The sequence below is a fragment of the Carcharodon carcharias genome, chromosome 14, assembly GCF_017639515.1.
Source record: "Carcharodon carcharias isolate sCarCar2 chromosome 14, sCarCar2.pri, whole genome shotgun sequence".
In the NCBI taxonomy this organism is placed as follows: Eukaryota; Metazoa; Chordata; class Chondrichthyes; order Lamniformes; family Lamnidae; genus Carcharodon; species Carcharodon carcharias.
Window position 1 is genome coordinate 135,891,225 of NC_054480.1, and position 20,265 is coordinate 135,911,489.

The window sequence follows — 20,265 nt, forward strand, 5'->3', positions numbered from 1 at the left end:
AATGAAGGAGACAGTGACTTAGGCACGTGGCTGCGCAGAGGGAGGAGCAGCACCCTCTGGAAGAAGTGGTGGCTGGGGCTCCTGCACATGCCACCGAAGAGCCACAGTGAGCAGTCGCTGGTTGGCACCTTGCAACACCCGGGGTCTATGGATGCCACCTTTCACTCTTGCAGATGACCGGGAACCAGTGTCGCCGAAGACTGCACATGTCTAGGGAGTTGGTCAATCACATCTGCCAGCTGATGGTGCCATGGAGGGCATCCATTGCCAGTGGCCATGAAAGTGACAGAGGCACTCAACTTTTACACCAGTGGCTCCTTTCAGGGCTCCAAAGGTGACCTCAGTGGAGTATCACAGGCCTCCAGCCACAAATGCATCCATGAGGTCACAGATGCCATCTTTGCAAGGGCACACAACTTTGTCCATTTCACCCAGGACCAAGGCAGCCAGGATGCAAGAGCGATTGGATTTGCCCAGATCTCAGGTGCAGGGTGCAATCGACTACACTCACGTGGTGCTCTGATCTCTGTCAAAGCACGTGGTCAACTATGTCAACTGCAAGGGGTTCCATTCGCTGAATGTGCAGCTGGTGTGCGACCACCACAAATACATCTGCAGGTCTGCGCACAACTCCTACATTTTCAGTTGGACACAGATCCCTGATGTCTTCCAGGGCCCACAAAATCTGCAGGGATGGCTCCTTGGAGACAAGGGCTCCCCACAGAAGATGTGGCTGCTGACACCCATGCAGCGGCTTCAGACTGCAGCAGAGCGACGCTATAATGAGGCTCATGCTGCAGCTCGCACCTTGGTGGAGCAGATTATTGGGATGCTGAAGATGAGGTTCCAGTGCCTGGACCAGTCTGGTGGAGCCCTGCAATACAGTCCACAGAGGGTGTCACGCATTGTCTTCATCTGCTGTGCCCTATACAACCTGGCACTGCAACAGGGTGAGGAGCTGGAGGTCTAGAGGAAGATCCCAACGGGGATGAGGGTGAGGAGGTCCTCAAAGATGATGACAGGCATGAGGCCCTCGCACTGGCCAGATGAGGCAAGCATGCTTGGAAGGCCCTCATAGCTGCTATATTTGTGGAGGATGATGACGACCTGCAGTGTGGAAACACCATTGATTCTCACATTGCATCTATGAACATTTGACTCCAGTCTGGCAAATGGCAACACACATGCCCTCTGGGAGAATGCTCCTGATGCAGTGTAGGCCCTAACAGTCACTTGATTGCAGGAGGATGATGACAACATGCAGTGAGGACACTCCATTGATCTTCACATAGCCTCTGAGGATGTCTGACTGCTGTCTGGCCGAGGGCAGCTCGCTTGCGCTCTGTGGTCAGGATCATTTCATGGAGATGCGGCCATAAAACTTTAAAAGCATCTGATTCTTTGCCTGCCTTCAGCACCTGAGCCCTTCAAGAGCACAGCATCACCGGTCACAGATGCTGAAGAGATGGGGCCAGCCCCACCTTAAAGGTGCTGAGAGCACACAGAGAGAATGACAGAACTCTGTGGCGCCTGCTCACCACATTCTGGCAGCAATGATGAGCACCATTGAGGTGCAGGCATCAGTAATGTCTCCATGGAGTGTGAGGCAGGACCATCACTGTGGTCTGAAGGCTGCACAAAGCACAGGGTAGAGGCCCTGGACTGAGACACCTGCCTTTATCTTGTGCAGCAAGTTTTCACATCCGAGTGACACGAACACTGCTCATCAGAACAAGGAGCCTTAGGCAGGGAGACATTCTTGGGAGTTTATTGACAATAGTGAACATTATGTACAAGTGTTGACCCCCGTGCCCAGGCTGTGCAAATACATCTTCTTAACTTTCTTAAACCTGCCGCTATGTCTTGGTGCTCCCCGGATAGCCACAGCGGAGTTAAAGGCAGCCTGCTGACTGTGACACCCTGTCTGTGATGACCTTAGCAGGCGTCCTCTGGAGGGCCGAGAGTTGGAGGGCTCCAGCCTGCTTTCGGGGTCCTGCTGTGTGGCAGTGGCACCCTCCTCGGCCTGTGAAGCTGGAGTTGCTGATGTTACAGAAAGAGGGGATTCGGATGGGCCAGGCACTCTCGGAGTTACCTGGGTGGATGGCTCCGGTGGGGGGGTACACTTGCTGATCCTCCTCCCTATGGGTGCCCAAGGGCTCCTGGCTGACTCCTTGTGGAGAAGGGATGGCTAGACAGAGATCGAGCTGCCCTGCACCCCTCTCGTGTACACACTGTTGGAGGCCAGCTATGGCGTCAGTGATAGAGTTGAGCCCTCGCAGCAGTGCAAAAGCGAAGTCCTGGACCAGCTGCCATCCTACCAGTGTTAACCTCGGTGCATTGGCAATGCTGGTGCTATCACCTCAGCCTGAAGATGGACGGACTCCTCCATTGTGCCTTGCAATCTGAGGAGTGCAGCGGAGAACCCTTCCTGGTGTTCCCGAGCTTGCCTTTGCAGCTTCAGCAATTGTGATATGACCGAGTCCAGAGGCTCGTCATATAACTCGGACTCAGCAAATTTCTGTGCTCCAGCAGTCCACCGAGTGCCGGGGACCTGGAAAGTCCCTGCCTCTGCCTGCTGTGGATCAGGCAGTGCGATGTGCTCAACAGATTGTGATCTCAAAGCTATTCTAAAGATAGGTCCCATCAAGGTGTGTGTTTCTGTGCTGGTGGAGGATGTGTGTGAGCGCTGTGATGGGACTTCAAAGAGGATGCCTCCAGATTCCCCTTCAGAGGTTTCTTCAGGGCTTGATTCAAGGCCGGGTCATGGAGTCTGTTGGCTGTTTCTCAGTTGTGCCTGCGATAGCAAGGGGAGGTAATTAGTGCATGGCAGTGGCCTCTGAAACAGGACACATCACTCACAGCATGGTTGTCTGATGGATGTTGCACTGCTGGACCCTCACTTGGTCAAGCAGCACCGACCTCACTGTCAGCACAGGACTGGTCCCGGCCATTGCCGGCCAGCTGGATGGCTCAGTTTTCAAAGTCCATGAGGACCTTGATTTTAGGCATTCCTCCACCAGTCTGCGACCTCTCCCTCTTGCCAGCTTATCCTGCATGAATAGAGATGGGAGAGAGTGTAAGCAGAACGCCTGCCAGGCCAGATGATAAGTATGTCTGGCATGTGTGGGTGGTGAGTGGTCCCATGGGCGGGATGAGGGCAATGAAGGTATGTGTGAGCGAGTGAATGGTGATGTCCCTTGAACAGGCAGCGAGTGAGGGCCCTGTAGGTGTGTGATGGGTTTGTGAGTGTGTGAGTTGAAAGTGATGAGAAGAGTAAATTAGCCTGGGGGAACAGAGATCATTCATCCACTTGTGGCACTGGGTGGCTGTCTTCTTTTGAAGGGCATTGGCACTGACCACTGTTGTCACTGCCCCCAAGCCTGGTTGGTCACTCCGCTGTGACCAGAGCGCAGGTAGAGGATTTTGCAGCGGGCCTCCATGATGCCCAAAAGGCATTCCAGTGATGCATCATCAAACCTGGGGGCTGCAGTCTCTTTCCCTTTTGCGTACATCTTCCCTGTAGCAGTCCTGGGCTGGAAACACTGAGACGTGTGCGCGTGTGGCTGGACTTTTAAATATGGCGCCTGGCGTGATGAAGCAGCGAGGTGATGGCCTGGCGGGTGAATGACAGGCTGCCCACCGTGGAAACGGCGTGTTTCCCGGGGACGTGTAATTAATGCGGCGGGTTTGGGACAATTAGCCCTGAAAAGCCGCCATTGTGGCCGGTGGGTAAAATGACGCTTTACCTGCCCGCTACTGCACTTAGTGCAAGTCTGGGACAATTCCTCCCAGTGTGTGTGTCAATATAAAAGTAATAATGGAATGTAAAACTTTAAAATTGGGACTGAATTACATCCATGCACCCTGGCCAATTATCTCCCACCCTCTAATTACAATTCACTGAAAGATTACAATTGTTCTTAACAAAAATCGCAGGATATGAATTAGTAATAAATACATCATCTTATATCTGGAGCATTTCTTGTCAGTTTTTCCCTCTGATATTCCTATTTCCACATCCATAAAGCAAATTTCCTATGTCTCCTTGTAGCATTATACTCGGCTGCCAAAGGGAACAACTTCACAAAAATAATCGTTTCACAGTGAAAATTCTAACAAATGGCCAACTCTAAATGTCAATGTTACAAAGTAAGTGAACGTTGCCCTTAAACAGTAATCTTGAAATGAGTCTGCTCCTCCTTTCTTCTCCACTGCTGATCCCCTTATACATGCCTTTGTAGCTGGAGGTGCAATGGGCGATTTTTCAACATTCTCTCCTGAGAAAGTAAAATCAAGTGGCGTGTACAGCTGGTGGCCAATCCACAACACAGCACTCTCTGGCCCACTAAAGCTGAAAATGACCCTGCTTACTCTGAGGTGCTGCCTGCAGAGCTGCTATTCCCTGCCCATCAACTTGGCCAAAAATAATTCCCATTCACCCATCAATCCTATCCTCATTCACCTATATTCCTCATCTGTATTTATCTTGTGATCTTATGCGGTTGGCAGTGTCACATATATAGGCTGCAAAGATAGTCAGATCGGAAATTGGCTGTTATGACAGCACAGTACAGAGCATTTGCAGCAATGTATTGAATTGTCATGTGGTAAGGATCCGAGGGGCACCTCATCTGGGGGTATTTCTCTCCTTCCTTTCCAGAAGTTGAGAGTCCCTTACTGGAGGGTCCCTCACTGGAATGCTTGGGCACCAGCTACTCCCCACCTTCTCATCCCAAAGCCATGCTTCATGTGGGCCTTCACAGCCAGTGTTGGTAGACTCTCTGAATGCAGAGAACATCACTACTGAACCCAACCTTGTTGTGAACTGACTCCTACTTGTGCACCTTCCTTAAAGTCATTTTCCCTTCCGTAAACCAACATGGTGGCTAATTGTGGCCACCCATACCACTGCTCTAGCTAACTTTAGCTAACTCAGCATTAACCAGGGACCAAACCATGCCTCAGCGATGGTGACTTCATCACTCAGCCGTCGGGCAGTCTGTAAAATTAACTTTAAGGGCAGAATTTTTCCCTTGTCGGGGGAGCGCTGCGGGGGTGGGGGGGGGTGGGGGTGGGGGGGGTGTTGGGCATGGTCAGGAAGCGGACCACCGCCTGCGATCGAGGCCAGAGGGCGATTTCACACTGGCGGGGCCAATTAAAGCCCTCCCAGCGTGTAACATGAGCAGCAGCGCTCAGCGGTGCCTGTGCGGTCAGCGGGCGTGGGGGGGGCGGTGGGCAGGGGGTGGTGGAGTGCAAGCGGGGCCAGCACGAACTTTCCGCATGCGTGTGAGTGCATGCTCCAGAATCTTCCTCAGGCAGATGAAGAGTTTAAAAAAACTTTCTTTTTAAAAATGAAAGATGTTATAAAACATGTCCCTTCAGGTGACTCTGTCACATGAGCAGAGACGTTATTAGTTAAATTTAAAAATTTTTATTTGCTTTAGGAAACCTCTTCCTGCCCATTGATGAGGTTCGCCCAACGTCAACACGCATCAGTTTACGCTCGAGTGGGTCAAGCATGCACCCACCCGCCAAGGTTAAAATTTTGCCCTCAGAGTAAACACAATTTAAATGGTTAGATCAATTGCCTGATAATGAATTCACATGTTTATTAAGTTTGGGAAGTTTAATTTGAGCGATTAATATTGTATGAGTTTCTTTCCTCCAATTAGTAAAGCTACTCCAAGTCTGAACTGACTGTTCTGTCGGTATTTTTACACGTTAACTCTATTCATGCATATTCCTACACAATGTTAATGTAATTAGCAGTCAGTTTGCATGGATATTGCTAATTGAAATAAGGACTATCCAAGCATTTCTGAAATGCCTGACATTGACTATCTAACTAGCACACTCCATACAGCTGGAATATGAGGTATTGGTTACTCCCTACAGCTGGGCTATGAGATAATAATGGAAGAGAGCCCTGAAATTCTATCGGTCACCCCTCCATAAGAAGCTTACCTCCAGTTGGTTGTGTCAGGCAGCATCATTGCCTGATCTGTAATAGCTTTGTTTTAGCTAAAATGAAATAAATGAATGCTGGGAATCTGGTGAAAGTGGACAGGATTTGGAAGAAATGATGTTGGAACTCACTTGAGTCTATCTTTCCTTTCCAAATATTGGCTGACGTGCCACATAAGCAATCTCTTTCTTGTCTTGTTGTCATTGGCTTGCAGGCAAGCAAGGATTTGTTAAAGACTGGGTACCGGAGCTCCAACCCAAAAAAAACACTCAATTTTAACAAAATTTCCTCAATTGAAATCTCCTGTTAATATTTTACTATTTTCATCAATAGATTTTGCTTTTCAAAGTATTTTTGTACTTAAATAGGTACATTCTTCAACCATTAACCAAAATGTTTGCAAAAGTTTTAACAGAGAAATGTTTTGTGGTGCAATCTTCTGTACAGTACATGGACAAAGGAATTATTGCTATCATTAATAATTTAATATAAAAGTAGAGATGAGTATTAACTAGAAATTCCTGCACTCTCTGCTTTTTCCAGTCCAATTATCAATAGGAAAATTTTCACTTCCATTGCCCTAACAATAGTTTAGGAGATGTGGGGAGGACATTGTCTCTTGTGGGAGAATCTAGTACCAGGGGCCACTGTTAAAAATAAGGTTCGCCTATTTAAGACAGAGATGAGGAGAATTTTTTTCTCTCAGTGGGTCGTCAGTCTTTGGAACTCCCTTTCTCAAAAGACTATGGAAGCAGAGTCATCGAATATTTTTAAGACAGAGATCGATAGATTCTTGATAAGCAAGGGGATGAAAGGTTATTGTGGGTAGGCAAGGATGCAGAGTTGAGGTTACAATCAGATCAGCAATTGAATGGCGGAGCAAGCTCAAAGGGCCAAGTGGCCTACTCCTGTTCCTAAGTCGTGTGTTCGTATGTTTGTATAAACCGGGCCATCCTGTTTAACCATGAGCTGGTATAACCTTTCATCCCCTTTATTACCAAAACCACGTTCTTCCACCTCCTGAGCAATGCTTGCCTATACCCAGGGTTCCACCACCACTACTGAAGCATAAACCCATGCATTCATCAGTTCAAGAATTGACTTAGCAAATGCTTTCCTTACTGATATCCCTCTCTCCACCCTTTGCAGGTCCAAGCCTCCCTGCTCCCTCGTCCTCTTCCCTACAACATCCCATACAGCTATCACCCTACATAGTTTCAGTACCCGTCTGAATCGCCACAAATTTAACTTCAAGATCCTCAATTTCAAAGTCCACTGCATGCGGTCTCATTCTGCCCAATGTTATCTTCTCCAGCTACACACAAAACTCACTACCCGTCAAACCTCTGAATTCAAGTTACTACTTCATCCCTACTCCCTCTGCTCCATAAGAGACTGATTAAACACAAGAACATAAGGAATAGCAGCTGAAGTAGACAACCTGGCCCCTCAAGACTGCACTGCCATTCAACACAAATGTGATTGATTATTGGCCTTAACTCTAATTTGCCACCTGCTCTTGGACAATCATTATGCCCTTGACCTCTGGAGTTCACTCCTTCCTACCTTTTTCTTCCAATCAAAAGGCTTCTAAGGAAAATATTTCTGTGACCATTTAGATGACTCCCTCCAAAAACCCACCCCTTTCCTGATGCTGTTTACATCTCCACTTTTTGAAGTGTTTTGAGATGCTTCCGTGTGACAACTTCTATATAAAGACGAGTTATCAAATACAATTCGGGGAACAGATGGGAGTAATGGAACTTTTCCTGCCTGAGATTTGGGTTCATGGGATGAATATCTCTCCTGACATCTAGCTATGAGATCTACGGGGCTTTAGGCAGTCTCAATCCTGCTCTTGGTGGGCTATGGGTCTACAGCACAAAACTAACTCTAATTTGCATTAATTGGCAGAGTCACTCAAACAGGCCTAAGATTGATTAGTGTAGTGAAGTGAAAAATGCAATGCTGTTGCATTAGACATTGCTTCTTTTCTCCAGAGAAGTCTGAGACCCCGTTCTCATTTTGTTTCTGGACACCAGGTGCTGGTAACATTTCTGCTGTGGCCATTTACAATTCTTCTCCACTCATCATTTGTATCTTTACTTGTCATATTCCCGCCCCCCTATTCCCTTGTGTCAACATTCTTTTATCAGTTAATCACTCCTGCCTTCCACCCGATTAACAAATCTTCCCTTTGGTTGTTTCTTGCCCTCCCCCACCTCCCACCTTTCCCTGCCTCTGTACTTGCTTACAACCTGTTACATCCCTAACTTTTGCCAGTCCCAACAAAACGTCATTAGAAACCAGAAACTCTGTTTCTCTTTCCACAGAAGCTGCCTGACCTACTGAGAATTTCCAGCAGGTTCTATCTTTATTTCTGCGGCCTACTGTTGGGGTCGTGCAGGCCTCTCTGCATCGAACTGCACAATAATTGACTCAACTTGACAGCGCTTGGTGCTAACGTTAGGGAGTGTTTCAGCACCGGCATTCATCACTATGGTAAGCATGAAAAATAAAAAAAGCAGAAAGCACTATATCGCCTGACACCAACTTGAAGGCATTTTGTGCATTCACAATCACCTCTCTTTGCATCCGTCTGCCCATGTGCCTTTTTACCTGATGTTTGAGTACAGATTAGTGCTGAGAGGAGTTCAAGTCTACCTCAGTGTTACCTCAATCTCAGGCTGAAAATAAATCTTGAAACAATCAAGCATGTGATCAATTATTAAGGGTTAATCAATTAGCGCACCAAAAACTGTACAGAATATGCCATTATATAGCAGGATATGGGTTTAATACCAACCGCGTAAGTAATTTTATGACTGGAAACTGAGGTGGGCAAATAATATGAAATTGACATTGTTGACTATATAATTAATAATAGACTATAATAATACAGTGGAAACTGTATTATTGAGTATTAAATATGGTATGTTATGATATGGTAGAATATAGATTAATGAAGATTAAATATAGTGAATGTAATGAGGACAGAGAAAGAAGGTTGTTGGAGATTATGCATAGTATGTAATATGTGGGAAATATTGATACAGGCACTGCAACTGTATATTGGCAGGAAGTACACCCACTGCAACAGTGGCATCATCAAATGCACCCCGAAAGGAAACAGGAAAAGGTCCTTGAGCCTTACTGTAAAGTAATTTCTTGCTCTTTGAATGGAGATATCAGATGCCTGACATAAGTACCCATGAAAGAGATACTTCAACAATGCCTTGTCTCGTTATAAAGAGAACAAAAGAGCACTGATAACCTTTCAAGATGTTAAGTACTTTATCATAATGTGGTCTCCATTACAATCCTTCTTACAGGATGGAATAATTTTAGAAGTGAAGCAAGAATGGTTTTCACTCTCTTGGTATAAAGTAAAATTTGAACATAGCCCTACTGTGGCTGTGAATGTATAGAATTTGTAAGTGAAATACATTATTAATAAGGTCTAAATCTCCCTTTCCATGTTGCTTGTTGTCACAGCTGATAAATGCTGGCTACCTGCACTAATACACTTTACTGGCAAAAGCAAATAGAGGATTAATGGTGTGAGATTACCCACTTGAGATTGTCTGGCAAGAAAATAATTTAGTCTGAGCAATTGCTTCATTCAGCCAAACAGGTAATATTTCTGTCAGTATCCTGTTCCTTTTTGCACATGCAAATTAATATTGAAACAAAAATGCCTGTTGACACAAAAGTCCCTGACCTCATCTTCCTCCTCGTTCCAAGTACCTCTTGTTTATAGATACATTCTGCAGTGAAGGGCCAATCTTCCACTGTACATCATTCTTTTCAAAATTCAGGAAAACGTTCCAATATTTTAACATGTAACCCTTCCCATATGAATCAAAAAGCAGCACTTTCAAAATAAATTGTTTTGGATTATGGGCCTCATTTATTGCCCATCCTAGTTACCCTGACAACATGCAGGTGGGCCTTTTCCATAAACCGCTGGGTTCCTTGTGGTGGTGGGATTCCCACAATGGTGTCAGGCAAAGAATTCCAACACAGTGATCCAACACAAACAAAGGAACATTAAGGATATTGAATGAGGGCAACTTGACGATGATGGTGCTTCCAAGTTGCCCTTCTTGGTGGAGGGATTGAGGGTGAGTGAGGGGCTGTCAAAGCAACTTTGGTGAGTGCTGATATGCATCCTGTAGATCATAGACACAGTAGTCACAGGACAGTGGTGGTGGAGCTTCTGGATGGAATCCATTGACAGGAGCTTCAGTAAATCAAACTGCTGAGTACTAGACACTTTAATGAGTCCTGCCCTTTGGACAGTACAATAAGCTGATCTCCTGTCTGCCTGTTTCAGGTGAATGTTAAAAATGTCATGTAACTATTTGAAAAACACCAATGAATTCTCCTGGTATCTGGCCAACATTCCCTTTCAAACAACACCAGCAAAGAAAAAGATTAACTGTTCATTCATCATTTGCTGCATGTGCAATGGCGATAGCAAGAAGTGGCAGCCAATTTTTACCTTCTGACAATGATTTATATTAATTGTGGCACCTTACCAATATTCCTCCACATGCAGTTAGGTGTGGCTGATAGACAAGGCTTTCAGCCAATAGACTGAACTTAGAAATTCATCCCCTGCCATCCTTATTTCTTAGGGACTCATACAGAAGATGAAATAGAAATTGTTGGAGTATAGACAGAACCATCCTCACATAAAACAAACACTTATAATAAACTTGGATGGGTTTCTTGTAAGGAACAGTAAACTGTATTTATAGCCTCCAGGTGAGGCTACATGCTTGTTCTAAGACAAAGCTAAAAAAGCTCCACCCCTAAGATTCCCCACGCTTAGGGCTCATTCGCCTATACAGTCACATGATCCCCACAGCAGTAAGAAATGGGTTGACTTAGAATTACTACAACAATCCCAAGAAGGAACAAACTAAACCAGGAGGCTTATATCGGTCATTTTATAACATCATTCCTTTTGATCTTACCTTATTTCCCTGCTGCTGGTATTGTATATTCAAGGTGTCCATTGCTCTTATAATGGACTGTATTGCAGTGATTATGTTCTGATAGACCAACTTTGCAAAGGCTTTCCTCTCTTCCTCTGAGTATCCAGACCCATGGATGATTCTCATCTGTTTGATGAATGTGCTTTTGCCACTTTCTCCAGTGCCTGGTTTAAAAGAGCCACCAACATACAGATTAGACTGCTCAATTATTACAGAATAAGGAAAACTGCCAAAGCATCCACAAGGAACAATTGAGTTCGACATTGTCTTGCACACAGATCTGCTACACAGTGAGTCACTGATCTCAAAGCCATCCTGTCATTGGAAAGACATGGCTGGAAAGGGAGATGTTTCTCCATGGAAAAGGAAGCGAAGTTCAGGGAAGCACAGCCAGAAACCTTGGTGCACGTCTCCTGCAGCTTGTCTGAACTTGGAAAGGTAAACACTTTAAATCTGCTCTGCAAGGAGAGAGGGGAAATATAGAGCTCCAACTGCGTAAATAGGAAGAGGCTCTCTGACCTGGTGGGATTGAGATATACGGCTCTTTATTTCTGGGTTGCTAGGCTGACCAGACGAGAATCAAAATCAAAATCAGCTACATTGTAGTTTAGTGAAGTGGTTTTGGTGCTGGACTAGCAAGCCTAAAGTCAAATGTTCAACTCATTTTACGGCAAGTTATAAAACTGAATCATAATTTGTGTTAGCATCAGAAAAATTAACCGCTGTTAGATTGTCTAGAACACACGCTCCAAGGTAACTAACCCACATGACTCAAGTTCAAAGTGATCTTGATTTAAAAAAGGCCCATTGCTATAATTTCAGGGCAGCTATAAATAGGCAATATATGGCAGCCTATCTTACCAAAGAGTCAACTGTGGCTTGGTGTTAGCAGTCTTCCCTCTGAGTCACAGCTGTGGTTTCAAGTCCCACTCCGGGAACTTGAGCATAAAATCTTGCCTGATGCTCCAGTACAGTAATAAGGTAGTGCTACGCTGTCAGAAGGGACATTAAACTGTCTTTCCTCTCAGGTGGATGTAAAAGGTCCCATGGAACTCCGTGAAGAAGAGCTGGGGAGTTCCTCCCAGTGTCCTGGCCAACGGTTAATCCTCAAACAACACTTCTAGGCAAACAATCTGGTCATTGTCACATCACAGTTTGTGAGGGCTTGCTACGCGCAAATTAGTTCCCGGCATTACAACAGTGGATACACACTTCAGAAGTACTTCTCCGGCTTTGAAGTGCTTTTGGCACATCCGGTGGTTGTTAAAGATGCTATAGAAATGCAAGTCTTTCCTTTATTCATTTTTTCATTATTTCTCGACAAGAAATACAAAAAAAAGGGAGAGTGACTTGTACTTGGCTGTCAACAACTGTGCCAACCAGCGGGGAAGAAACTCAAAAGTGAGAGCAATGTAAAAAACATATGACAGCACTCGGAGTAGCAGGGCAAGACACAGGCATGAAACCATCCTCCCATCTCAGCCCCTCAAACTCCCAGGGCAATGGATGTTTTGAATGGTGGGTGGTAGCATCCTCCCAACCAGATGGTGAGAGAAACAGACCCAGCTGCTACATAACTTCATTCCTCCCATTTAAAATAAAAATGAGCACCATTTTGTGGTTGACTGGCCATACTTAAAAACAATTTTGGGCATTGGCTGGATCAGGTGCAAACAACAAGGTAATTATTTAAACTGTTTATCAGCTGCACACTTATTTCCAAACATCGAGACGAATGGGAAAAGGAAACAAATGCATTCTCCATGCACTGTCAGTAATATGATATACAGTTGCAGGGCAACAACATGTGCCACTGACTATGCTATCTCCTGTTGATTCATCAGTGCCTACATAACCAGTCATTTTAATACACAGCAATTACATTTGAAATATTTTGAGATATTTCTGAAGATCCTTTTCCTTATTAAAGTATCAGTGCATGAGATGCCAAATCATCCTGACTCATCAAAGTTCTGATTTGATAAATAAGGCGAAATCATTAAGATTTGAAATCCAATTCAAAACTTCTCTCCAATGCACATAAGCGTCTTTCATTAACTCATTTTATAGGCACAGACCACAATAATGTAGACTAGAGAAACTATGATTCAGTTATGCACAGTAGTGCTTTATTCTGTATATCTCTGCAATTGTGGTTAGCTGTAGCTCCCTTATCATCAACATGACCAAAAAAGCAGCATACTCAGCACAGGCAATGCAACAAAATGGAAGAATAGGGCAATAATGGGCTATTTAATGAAAACATTGGCTGGGATTCCTGGTCCCGCCAGCAACAGGCAGCATCACAGGCGGCATCACAGGCGGCATCACAGGCGGCATCACAGGCAGCATCACAGGCAGCATCACAGGCAGCATCACAGGCGGGACGGGAAAATTTGGAGATCCGGTAAAAGTCAACATCTCTCCAAATTTTCCCATCCCAGTCGCAGCAATGCCTGCCAATGCCGGCGCCGGAAATCCTGCCCTCAGTTTCTACATACATTGGAGAGAAAGATAGAGAGAAAGAGAGGAAGAGACAGACAGAGAGAGAGAGAGACAGACAGAGAGGTTTTTATATGTAGAATCACTTCCCATTTTAAAAATATTTTGCTTTCCCCTTTTACACGATTCTCTATCACCGCCCGGCTGAGTGGTTTAGTGTTTGGTGCCACTGGTGACTGTTCTGCATAAACGTGGTTGATCTTTGTTCTCATTATATATTCTTAGCCTTTTACTTCCACATGGAGGATGTGATATTTAAACGGTATAGTACTGTGGTCAGACCACCCTGTGAATGCTGTTGTGTCTTGTTCGCAAAGGTGGTATAAGGAAGTTATTCGGCCTTTGTTAATGATGCAGAACAGAACACCAAAGATGATTCCTTGGGTGGAATCATTGTGCCCGCAGACATCGAGCGTGTTTGGTGGCATGAGCAGACAAAATGGTGAGAAGGCCAAAAATCGACTTCACGACGTCATGAAACCAATTTGCGATCGTCCATTCTGCCCGGTGTTGGTGGGCCCATTTCCCACCATCGGATATCAGGAACCTCATTATAATACATCTGCGTACCATTATAAGTCCAGCCTGCTGGAATGCCCCCCCACCACCCCAACACACCCGATTGTCCGCCCACATCGGTGCGATTGCACGCTGACATCTTTTACAACAGCATTTAAAAGGCTTGCGCTTGGCGGGCTGCACTTTGAGGGGAACCTGGAGGTGAGTACACCCGGGGTCACCTGTTGGACTTCAAGGTTGAGGCAACTTGGGGGGGGGGGGGGAGGGGGGGGGGCAAGGGTTGCCCTGCGATTGAGGCGTGTTGTGGGGGTGTGGGGACAAAGGCTGCCTGGCAGTTGAGGCATGTTGCAGGAGGGCAAAGGCTGCCCTGCAGTTGAAGGTAGCGCACAAGCACATGTGGGGTGGGCAGGCAGTGTGGGTGAGGGAAGCGGCCATGTATTAGGGAAACCTTGTATAAAGCGACCATTCCTCTGCAGCTGAGGCAGTTCAGGCGCAGCCACACTGACACGATTGAAGTCGAGCCTCCAGATTCCCTGCCCAATCAAAAAACGCAGAGGCATCAAAGTGCCACCAAGTGCTCCAGAGCTTTTCATCTCTCGGGCACAGATTGCAAATGAATGTGTGTTTTAGTGGACTGCAAGACAGTTGGCTAACTGGGCATGTTGTACAATCTCCTTGTTAAAGCTGGCCATGGGGCAGTCACTGGTGGAGGCACTCACAGCCCCTGGCAATGTCAAGCATCCCAGTTTGGACCAGTCTCTTCCATGGTTCGAGCTAAGGGTGCAGCCTTGCAGCGCGGGTTAGGAGAAAGCATGTTTTTTTTTAACATATTCTTTTCAGGGGATGTGGGCATTGATGACTAAGCCAGTATTTATTGCCCATCTCCAACTGCCCTTGAGAAGGGGGTGATGAGCTGCCTTCCTGAACTGCTGCAGTCCATGTGGTGTAGGTACACCCACAATGCTGCTAGGGAGGGAGTTTCAGGATTTTGTCCCAGCGACACTTAAGGAACGGCAATATATTTCCAAGTCAGGACGGTGTGTAGCTCAGAGGAGGTGAACTTGCAGGTTCTCATGCATCTGCTGCCCTTGTCCTTCTAGGTGGTAGAGGTTGTGGGTTTGGGAAGTGCTGTAGAAGGAGCCTTGGTGGACTACTGCAGTGCATCTTGTAGATGGAACACACTGCTGCCATTGTGCGTTGATAGTGAAGGGAGTAGTGGTGGAGGGGCTGAATGTTTAAATTGGTAGATGGGGTTTCAATTAAGCGGACTGCTTTGTCCTGGATGGTGTTGAGGCTCCTGAGTGTTGTTGGAGCTGCACTCATTCAGGCATTTGTAAAGTATTCCATCACACTCCTGACTTGTGCCTTGTTGATGGTGGACAGGCTTTGAGGAATCAGGAGATGAATTACTCACCACAGAATTACTAGCCTCTGATCTTGTAGTCCCAGTATTTATATGGTTGGCCCAGTTCAGTTTCTAGTTAACGGTAACCCCCAATGACTGGGAAGGACTGCAGAAACTTGGGTTCTCTTCAGCTTTGAAAGTAGATGACTTAGAGGGAGCCTCAGAGTGTAGTATAAGGGTCTGACACATAAAGGATTTATGTGGGACTGAGTAATGTGCTGCCCACAGTGATGTAAGAAGGAGCATGACTCAGATCCAGGGGTCAGTGTGCTGTTGAGCAGACACAGGTTAAGACTTAAACACGAAGCTAGCTCCTTTGCCTGTACCCTTTACTGTACTTGTATAAATCGTTCTACTTGTTAACAAAGACTTACAGTTACTGAAGACTACGAAGGCTTCTTTAAGAAACACCGTTTTGTAACCGACACCCTCCCAAAATGAGAGTAGAGCCAGATGACTGGTTCAAATTGGTGAAAGGCACATTTCCAACTGATGCTACGAAGTTGTTTCCCAAGCACAGAATGATGTAATAAACTTCACCCGTCAGACAGGTCCGGTGCAACCTTCCGCTGCCTGCAATCGGGCCCTGACCGCGATTTCATGCTTGGCTGGCCAATTATCAACCAGCCAGCATGAAAGGCGTGCTGAAACCACTCAGCGCTGCCTGGGTGGGGGTGAGGATGGTGAGCTCGAAAGTTAGCACAGGGGCAGGGGAGGGTGCAGAGAGCTGCCTCGGGGAGCAGAAGTCCTTTAAAATCAACCAGCAAAGTTTTCAAAAATGCAGAAAGAACGTCCACACAGCAGACTCGATCACCCTATCACGTGGGTAACAAAACTGCTGCACGTTTTTAATTTTTTTAAATTAACATCGGAAACCTCATCCTGCTGGTGGATGAGGTTTACTCAAAAATCCAAAGGCCCCTTGGCCTACTCACTCCCCCGCCTGCAGAGTCAGACAGGCAGGGAAAAATTCGCTTCAACGGATTGATTAATGGGCTTAACAGTCCTCCTAGTTGTCGGCGGGCGTGCTGCCGACCCTCGCGAGTGGCCGCCGGCCGAAATATCATGAGGGCGGGTGATGATGCCGGAATGCTCACCCAATGTCATCGCGCGCCATTTTACGCCCGTGCGTGTCTGGTGCGCACCCGCTCACCGAGCTGAAAATCCTGTCCAAATTAGCATAAGAGGCTGTTGGGCGCTATGATGGTGGAATTGCAGGTTTCTCTGGTAGGAAATGACCTTACTTATGTCAACCTTTCCTGTAAAAGCAAACTCCTAACTGCCCTCGGCAGTCCAAGGGCACTTAGGAACAGGTGACGAAATGTTGGCCTTGGCCGTGCCAGCGGTGCCTACATTCCCATGAAGGAATTTTCTAAAAAAGTTAACTTTGTAATGATTAACCATTTCGGAAGAGGAGCTACTCTGCAATGAATCTTGAGGCTGTAGGGAAGAATATAATTTAAGATGATCAAAAGTTTCAATGGATCCAATGGTCATTTTCTGCTGGAGGTGGGAAGAGTGTTGGCTGTGGAAGGTAGCAGGACAGGGATGAGTGGTGGAGGCTTTGACTTTTTAAAATATTCTCACATCTTATTTGATTGGTTTAGAAAATCATCAGTTATTGGTGCAAAACTTCCCAGCAGGTGAGATAATTGTGGGTTTAAACCTTGTGAAAGGACAGATTGTACATTAGCTGGTGGGAGCAGGCTCGGTAAACTGAGTGGACTTCTCTCATTCCAGATTCACATTGCAACCCGTGCCTGCCTCATCTGTTTTTTTGTTTAAAAGCGTTATTTCCAATTCTCATTGATCGCTAAAGATGTAGGTTTTCCAACTGGGGTCCATTTTTCTAATGCAGTAAAGTGTACCATAAATCATTACATTCACACAACAGAAGCGTCAAATGATCCTTGAGGAAATGGAATCAGGATTTAAAGCATTTTATTTCAGCAGCCGGGAAATCACACGAGCACTTAAAGAACATGTACGACTGCCAGCAGGCGTTTTGTTTTCAAACAAGTGCGTGACAAGGGAACCTGTTTAACTGCATTGTGTTCCTAACAGTCAAATTAAAGGGAGTTCAAATATGACACTGGTGGAGTTACAGGCATTTACTGTACGTGAAAACAATTACTTTTTGCTTAAATCACAGGGGTGAGCGGTTAGAGTTACAGAAAATATGTCGTCCTTCATTCCTTGAATGCAGTCTATTGACTAGATATCTAGTTCTGTCGAAGGGTCATGAGGACTCGAAACGTCAACTCTTTTCTTCTCCGCCGATGCTGCCAGACCTGCTGAGTTTTTCCAGGGAATTCTGTTTTTGTCTTTGGGCCAGATGTCTCAGTGAGCTTCAGAGAAAAGAAGGGGTTAACTTGCTGTGCAAGCACTTTCATTAGCCATTTAGTCCTCTTGAACCTCTGTCAAGGCCATATGATCTTCCCCCCAAACCCATGCTGTATACCGTCCTTAACAAGACTCCCATTAGATCCAGAAAGAATTCTGGAGCAATACGGTTGGTCAATTTGTTTGATATTACAACAAATCTGTACTAGATTTTACACATTTTCCAGGACATTGAATTAACCAAAAATATGTATGAGCAAGTACAAATCTATTGCTTGTACCCATGCCTATTACATCTTTCTAGATGTTTGATAAACTATATAATGGGTGGATATTCCTTCCGGGGAAGATAGGAGGAGGTGACCACCCAGACGAGGCAGGAAATAGCAGACAGTGTCAGCAGAAGGACTGTGCTGCATAGAAACTGGATCCTGCACTTGATGCAAGGGCTGTGCAACCCCTAACCCTCAGGACAGGCCTTTGTTTATTCACCCTCCAGCAGACTTATCAACCGAGAAGCCTGTTTCCCCTGAGCATGGGTGGAGTGTGTGCCCAGGGCACTTACAGATAGCAGCACTATGGCCCTGAGCCATTGTGAGGTGAGGACTGGCCAGCACTGAAACATGCTGCTTCCAATGAATAGGAGGAGCTGACATTGATCATGGAGGACAGCAATGCCTTTTCATTGCCTCTCTTTTGCCATTGCAGAAGAATCGGGTTGATCGTGCCTACGAGAGCATCCAAGACTAGAGGAGGGGTACCCTGCCTTTCATGGAAGAGGGGAAGTCATGGATATCACCAGGGTGGTGAACGGCAGGCATGGCAAGAAAAACATTGGTGATGATAATGGTGATTAGAGGGGGCAATGCATTCATTAAGGGTGTGGATTGCAATCCACTGTGTCCAACGGCATTCCGAAGACTGAGCTGCATCGGGAGCCTCAACACTGCAGAGGCTTCTGCTGTCCAAGGCTGGTTCTCATGATCGCTTCCTGCGTTTCCTGGAGGCGTAAACATCCAAGAAAAGAGGCCAAGTCCCTCACCATCACGAGGCCAAGCAGCGGCAGCAGAGCTCAGAAGATCCACCTCACACCTTATTTGCGCACTCTCCATCAGTGCAGATATAGTCACCTCAGTGAGTACTCGTGTGTGGTTTGATAGGATGGCATTGGGTGATGAGCACTGTTAATGTTCTTCTCTTTGACGTAACCATATTAATCGTACACCTTAACTGGTAAAACAATAATGTGGCTTCTTTATTTGATGATAGGACTATATACGTACAATAATAACTAGGAGGCAAAGTATTGTACATCTGACTCCTACTGCTGCTGCTTGTAGACTGAATACAAGCCACGGGACTAATACATCACATCCTGTCGAGGCGGTAGTGATTGAGGATAGTCTCTCCTAAAGGTATATGTACCTCATATCACAAAATCTCCTTTTCCTAAGCTAAAGGTTTCCCTTTAAAGAATCAAACTATTTACATGACAGGAAAGGAAAATGGTCTGAATAAACCGTTACACAAACTTACAAGTCTCTGAAATGTATCGGCGGTTTGCTTACCTATCCAGATCTAGTCATGGTGACCTTTGCTGGAAGCTGCTGTACGTCTTCAGGATGCTGGGTATGGCTGTTTTGTTTGTGTTGCGTCTTACACTATGCTCTGTTCGCAATAGGGTTATTCGGTGTTTCTGGTTGTGGTGTTGTTCTGATTTGGCATCTGTTTTGTTGCACTGTCCTACCATCTGGTGTTCATACTTGACACAGTCTTGGTTCTGGGCATATGCTGACAGTTTCACCTGGATTCTAGGTGCCATCAGTTGGGTGTTGTACTTGAACTTTCTGTCCAATGTTCAGGTTGGATAATTTGTTACCCATATGCCAGTCGTAGGCATCTTTCATCTCTCCTGTTTTTCACTCAATCCATCATGTACCTCATACCACAAGAAGCATGGCATTGGTGTGAACAAGGAGGTGGCAGAGGCAGAGGCAGCTCTGGGCAAGCCCCCCTCAGAGGTGGAAGGACAGACACAGCCCTGCTCAGTTGGGCACAGATGCAAGGGCCTCTAGAGACACAGGAGAGGAGGCTCTACCAAGACCATCAGCAAGATGTGCTGCCACATGTTGGTGTTCCCTAAGGCAGTGTGGGATCATGGGCTGAGAATGGGGGAGCTGTTCTAACTCATGCGTGTCACCATGGCTCAAGGCTTTGAGCACGTGAACTCTGCCATTGAGAGAGCAGCAAAAGTCATGGAGAGACTTATACAGTAGCACCTGAAGTACATGCACAAAGTCCACACTGATGTATAAAGGATGCCCGCCACACTCTGCAGCCTGAATGGGTCAGTGACACTGTTGGTACAGGGATGTCTAGAAGAGCTGCCAGTTGTGTCCCAGCTGTTGCACCCCTCCTGCCATCCAGAGTGCCAACCAAGGACTGAGGTTGAGGAGGATGAGGGTGCCCCATTCTCACTGAGCATCATTATGATTTTCGGTCTCCTTCAACTTTCTGACAGAGAAAGC

General features: G+C 46.1%; 1 protein-coding gene across 5 annotated transcripts in view; it reads right to left on the bottom strand.

Moving 5' to 3' along the window:
* The window catches only part of LOC121286971 (guanine nucleotide-binding protein subunit alpha-11-like), a 91,594-nt gene that overhangs the window by 24,745 nt on the left and 46,584 nt on the right, over positions 1-20,265 (bottom strand). For 4 of the 5 annotated variants that reach the window (XM_041204335.1, XM_041204337.1, XM_041204336.1 and 1 more), the window contains one exon: positions 10,948-11,132. In XM_041204335.1, coding sequence (XP_041060269.1) covers positions 10,948-11,132 — 185 coding nt within the window. Of the gene's footprint in view, positions 1-10,947; positions 11,133-11,829; positions 11,943-20,265 lie in introns of those variants that run through there. The other variant, XM_041204338.1, reaches the window with a different exon arrangement.